Genomic DNA, 6,062 nt, shown 5'->3' on the forward strand with positions numbered 1-6,062 from the left:
TGGGGGCATAAGCACACCATCCTGGAGATCTGAAAAGACAGAGAGTCACAAAGGGACATTCAACCCTTAATTCACTGCCCACAGTCTGAGTCCTCCTCACACCACAGGGCTTGGTAGTAAAACAAGTAACAATCCTCAGTATTTGGAAGGGCAAATGAAATGCCCTCTGCCAAGATTAGGCAGGATTAGTTCTATTCTTGCAATTGGGAAAGCCAAGACCAGCCATTTTCATGTCTGCTGTTCTCAGCAAGCAGAGCGCAGAGTTTCTCGGCAAGGCCAACCTCAGGTTCTGATGAAACACAAGCCCCTGCAAGCACCTCCCATCCCAACAGTGCCAGAAAGCTGGGCTACTATTCTGTGCATCAGGCCATGCAGTGAAAGGCATGGAGGCCTGCTCAGCCTTGGTGAGGAAATCACAGGGCTTTGCCCAAACACTTGAGGTTGCATAGGGAAGCCAAAGACCCTTGCAGCTAAATCCGGCTGGGGCCTCTTTAACAAGGGACTCCAGTTCTTCCCCACAGTGCAGTACTAGGAAGAAGTCAGTGCCCTCTTCCAGCGCTTGTACTGAGGCCTGCGGTATGTTCCTATTCCCAATTTGCTCATTGCTCCTTTCCACTGAGAACTCTGCAAGTCCCCTCTATCTCTGCATCCCTGTGCCTCCCCAAGGTCCCCCACAGACACACTCCAGAATAAAGGAGCACAATACCTGGCTGGAAAGCCCCTGCTGACTCTGTACTGAACGTGGGTAGCTCTGGAATTGCGCTGCTGGGGGCTGAGGGTGCGATGCCAGGCCCCAGGTCTGCACTGTACATGAGATCAGCTGCAATGCCAGGCAGATCAGGCAGGTAGGAAGGCACATCTATCTCAGGCACCTGCCCGAGATCAGGGACGTAGAAGTAATTTTCAGGTACCTGAAAGACACAGGGTAAGAGCTGGGTAGCTAGAGTCACTCTTCCCCTAAGGAGGCCAGTGACTGACAGGAGGGACTCAGCATGCAGAGTTCCCAGGGGCTGTAGAGCTGTTTTGGCAAATCTTACTTTCATTGAAGTCCTACCGCTGGTCACACTGGCACTTTATCCATTCACATAGCTACACGTCCACCCTAAGGTGACACTGGGTTTCTCTACTGAAGAATGTCTGCGGAGGGAAAGTGGGCTTGTGCCCTTCTGGGCTTCCTTCTGGTGGACAAGGACCTGAAGAAAGGCTTGTAGGTTCCCTTCCACCACCAAGGGCTCTTGATCCCCCATATTTATTGTTTATATTAGAGATTCTTATCCTGCCTAGCCTAGTAGACTATGATGACTAGCCAGCTCATGAAATGATGGCCCACGACAGTCAAAGTCCTGTCATATTCGTGGGTACAAGCAAAACCATCAAACTTCATGACCACCACTGGCATCTCTCCTGTACAGAAATGGCGCTTCTTTACATGCCTGCTAACCAAACCCTTCTACAGTTCAGGCTGAGAGGAGACAGGAAAGTGCAGATGTAATATCATAGGAAAAGGTACAGAGACACTGTACACTGCTCTACCTCCACACAATCTAGAGCAGTGATTCTCAACCAGGGTGCAATGGCACCTTGGGGTGCTTTAAGACGCTTTTAGGGGTGCCATTGAATGTTATCACTGTAAGATGTGCAAACATGATCATTAGGGTAATCTCAGAAATTTCAAATAGGAATCCATAGTAGTAAAACCATTCTGACCTGTTGTGGTGTTTTTGAGCTCTCTGCAATATAAGAATTGTTCTATTATTTTTCTGTAGTCAAATATTGAGTGAAACTAAGAGCTGACACTTTCCAAGGGATGCTGCCTTGAGTCTAAAAAGTTTGAGAACCACTGATCTAGAGCCTGTAGAAACAGCCTTCAAGGATTAAGTTTGTTGTCTTATCAATCAAGACCAGCAAGGTCTTTACACACTGAAATCTGAGTGAGGGTATCAAGGTGAGCAAAATGCTCTACTGTCCACCAGGAACCTCCTAGCCTTCGAGATCCATCATCTGGGTCATTCTTGCACCAGTTTCTGCTTTCCTACCTCCCTCTCTCTGCATCTCACCTGTTGATCCAACTGCCCTCTTTTGGTAATAGACAGAGGTGCATCAAAGAGCTTCTCCTCCATCTCAGTTTCCAGAGCAACATGGGTCTTGGTCACAGCTCCTGCCAGAGGGTCCAGGAAGACATACTTCTTATACCTGGGAATGGAGAAAATCCCAGCAATTTCAGCTCAAAGGCAAGAACCAAGTGAAGTCCTTCAACCCACAAGCTGGGACAAGGCTTTGGTAGAGATTGGCTTTATCATGTTTGAAATCAATTAAACACTACACTCAGTTACACCAGTCTAGTGCTTCAGCCCACTTCTCCTTCACACCTCCACTGCCAGGACCCAGCATTTCCCCACCAGGGCTGCAGATTCTGCATCCTATCACTACCCCCAGTTCCCCCTACAAGTTTCTCTCCCCATTTGCATGAGGATGGTGGGTATAGCAGTATCTGAAGCAGGGCATCAGCATCTGCTGGAAACACTGTTTGAAAGGCAGGAAGAAAAGCAGGACAGGAAAAAAAATCAAAAAGCTCAAGGAGGAGAGGAGCAATCAGGAGGAAGGAATGACTGTTGAAAGCAGTGGAGAGATCAAAGGACAAGCATCCAGCAGAGACCCCTAGACTTGGCCAGAAGAAGGCATCAGGGAGAAACAGGGAAGGGATTGCAAGGGTGTGACTCTTAAGGGGATATGAGCATCATGTCCATTCAATGAGCTTAGAGGGAGAAGGGGATGTAGCTGGGGAGCTAGTGGAACAAAGAACAACAGAATAAACAATGACGCCAACAGAATACAAGGACAGAAAAGGTTCAGTACAATCTGAAGGCAGAAAAGTCAGAGGAGCTGAATATAGGGACCAGGTGGCTGGTCAGAAGATGACAGTAGCAAACACTTCCTTTTCAGAGCAGCATGTGATCAGTGACCCCCTGGGATGAGAACATCCCAGAACAGCAGCTGCCACACTGCCACATGTGGCATAGATACTCACAGGTTTTCCGTGGTGTTGAACAGCAGCAGGGAGCTAAGGGAGCTGATGTTCCTGGGGAGGCTGCCAAGGCCTTCTTCTGCATCATCCTCCTGGTGCACTGTGGTGCTTGCACACACTGGGAAGTACTTCAGCTTCTCCTGCAAAAGGACAGAGATCACTTGGCAAAGCATGACCCTGGAATGGCTCAGCTCCCAATCCACATGCTGTGGCTGTCATTTCAAGCCACTGCTGGCCACCCCCAAAACCCCATGGCCTACCGGTAGGCTGGTGGGATGGATGGAGTGACTCTGTGGGCCAGATCCTGCCCATAGGCTGTGTGCGTGTGTCATCTCTACACTACACCATTCTCTACAGCCGTTCCTGCCAGGGCAATAGTGGTGCATCTCCATGTTGCTGGTCTGACGACACCAATATGTAACAGAGACTCTCTCTGTCACTGCCCTGTCAGTCCTACTGCCTTCACCGGCCTTGGTTGGGAATGAGGGAAGGAAAGCATGCTGAAGCCAGGTGAGGGAGCAGGCAAGGGAAGGAGCAGGCTGGGAAGAGCCTGTGCCAGATGGTTTTGCAAAGCCTGAGGGATTTGCAGCAGTTTTCAATTCTAATGAACCGAAATCTTCTCTCTCTCAGCTCTAAAGCTTCATGTATAATATATAAAACTCCTGATACAGAGGGAGTTATTTCATCTGAACTTTTACAGCACGCACTCTGCCAGCCAGCCCAGATCAGACCAGCTAGCCCGCTAGCCTGGCAGCAGCCTGCACCCAATGTGACAATGCAATGGCCCTATGATGGACTGAACTCTGCTGGGCACACCACAGAGACAAGATACAGAGAGAAGATAATTCCTAAACCCACAGGGGACCATTTGGAGGCAGTGCCACCTACCAGGCCAAACACTTCTCCCATGTCTGGTTCCAACTCCTCTCCTTGGCCAGCTCATTCAACTCCTGTGTCAGTTTCTCCTGTCTGAAATGAGCTAACCCTTTTCTCACGGGGTGGGGAAATCTATCCTCACACTGGAAAGGAACTGTTCATTCATCTAGTTGTTCTGTCAGATTAAAGTTTTGACCAGTGGGGAAAAAAAAATGACCAGCAGTGACAATGTTCAATTTCCCCCTCCCCCCACAATGTTCAATTTCCTTGAACCATTCCTCCCCCTCCCCCCCACAATCACACTCTTTGCTCCCTTGTTGAACCCTCTCAGTGACACAATCGATTATGCTTCCAAGATTACGATTCAATGCCAGGTTTGCAGAAATGATTTACATCTGCAATCATGGTCTGTATGTAAAGAAGTTTCAGGCCTGATATTTGGTGGCCACAAATGCTGGGAAATGGCTCTCTCAGCTGTATTAGTTAGTTAAGAGTTGAAGGTTAAGGATGCTCTGAAGTTGTAAAGTGCCTAAAGAACAAGCCTGCTAGGTTTTGAATTTTATTTCTGTTTTGGAGTTATGACTTACGGAATACACACAGCACACACTGAAATAAACATCTGGCATTTTGGCATTAGCAGCATAGAAACAATCTGAAATTTATTTAGTGACTACAGAAGTAGGGAGTCAAGAGAGTCAGAAATAAAGGTCCTTTTGCACATTAATATTCATTGCCTAACGTTTAATTTTTAAGCATCATGGAGTACTGATGTCTTTGCTAGAATTGCTCTCATACATTCTCAACCCTCAAGCCATGTATTTTTTTTAATTCTCTTTGCAACTTTCAGTTAGCACTGGAAGCATGTGTCACTTTTGGGTGGAGTGAGAAATCAACCATTACTCACATTTACTTTTTAAAAGCTAATCTTCTAAGGCAGTTATAAAAATCCTAAGCATAACTATTTCCCTCCAGTATAAGGCTTTCTATAGTTCTCTTATTTTTTTGCTACCTGAAATAACTGCAAATGGCATTCCTTATGCAACTCCTAATCCTGTCTTGAAATCGATATCATCAGCTGCCTCAGCAATATCTTGCCACTGACAGTTCCACTACTTAAACCATGCAAGGTGTAAAAATGGGTTTCCTTGCAACCATTTGAAAGCCCTAATTTCACATCCTCAGTATACCGAAAATCAACTGAAGTCAAAAGGCACCCAACACCCATCAGAATTGGCTCTTCAGCACCTGGAAGAATCAGTTCTTTAAATTTGTCATTTCTTTTATTCTCTCAACAGCCACAGGCTAAAATATATTTTAACACATGGTAAGACTTCATTTGTCACCCTCCAATTACCAAGTTTCATTAATATCATCTATTCAGAAACACTTTAGGGAGTCTAAATAATTTTGATACGAGAGAAAGAGAAAGAAACCGAGGTAACATTAAAGTTGCTAAGTCAAGCACTTAAAAGGTCAGAAATGTCAACAAGTTTGTTCAGTCTGCCTGGCATGTCCATCCTGTGCACTGAATGAGGATCAAGTGTTACAGAAAACAAGCAGCACAGAGGAGAAAATGAAGTTACTAGAGAGAGCTGTCAAGGGCAGCAAGGAAGCAGCTGCCATCACAGCTGAACATACCCAAAGGGTCACAGGGAAATAAAGCCCACTGGAAGTGGCAAGTGGCATGGGTGATGGGTGCCTCCCAAGTCTGGGGGGGCACCACATTGCCAAAAGGGGGAGGGGGTGTCCCCAGAAGCCGATCACCAGAGTCCAGTGGCACTGATAGTTTCGCAGCTGGTGCTCCCAGCAGGTGCATGGCTGATCTCAGGAGGTGCACATGTACCCGTGTGCACCCCCTACGCATTGCCAATGGCAAGTGTGTACTGCAAACAGGGAGTGCTCCTCCCCAGCTCAAGTGGGACATACCCTCTTCACTCCAACCTACAGTAGTCTCAAGATTAAGCATGGGAGAGATGGAGGGAAAAGAAATCAAGCCTGTTCCTTATCAAGATACCACTCTCTAGAGCAGTGGTCTCCAAAGTGGGGTGCACACACCCCAGGGGGTGTGCAAGATGATCCATTGGGGTGCAGGAGGAAAATATTAGAACTTCTTTTTCTATTTATATAAATATACATATATTGGGGATGCGTGCTCAAAAAT

At 46.9% G+C, this 6,062-nt stretch overlaps 1 protein-coding gene across 1 annotated transcript in view; it reads right to left on the reverse strand.

Annotated features, from left to right (window-relative positions):
- Positions 1 to 6,062, reverse strand: part of WASHC1 (WASH complex subunit 1) — a 74,147-nt gene that overhangs the window by 3,980 nt on the left and 64,105 nt on the right. The window contains exons 5-8 of the mRNA XM_019515497.1: positions 3,029 to 3,165; positions 2,058 to 2,193; positions 707 to 911; positions 2 to 29 (exon numbers count right to left, since the gene is read on the reverse strand). Coding sequence (XP_019371042.1) covers positions 2 to 29; positions 707 to 911; positions 2,058 to 2,193; positions 3,029 to 3,165 — 506 coding nt within the window. The remainder of the gene's footprint in view (position 1; positions 30 to 706; positions 912 to 2,057; positions 2,194 to 3,028; positions 3,166 to 6,062) is intronic.

The sequence above is a fragment of the Gavialis gangeticus genome, unplaced genomic scaffold, assembly GCF_001723915.1.
Source record: "Gavialis gangeticus isolate Ggan-Ray unplaced genomic scaffold, GavGan_comp1, whole genome shotgun sequence".
NCBI lineage: Eukaryota > Metazoa > Chordata > Crocodylia > Gavialidae > Gavialis > Gavialis gangeticus.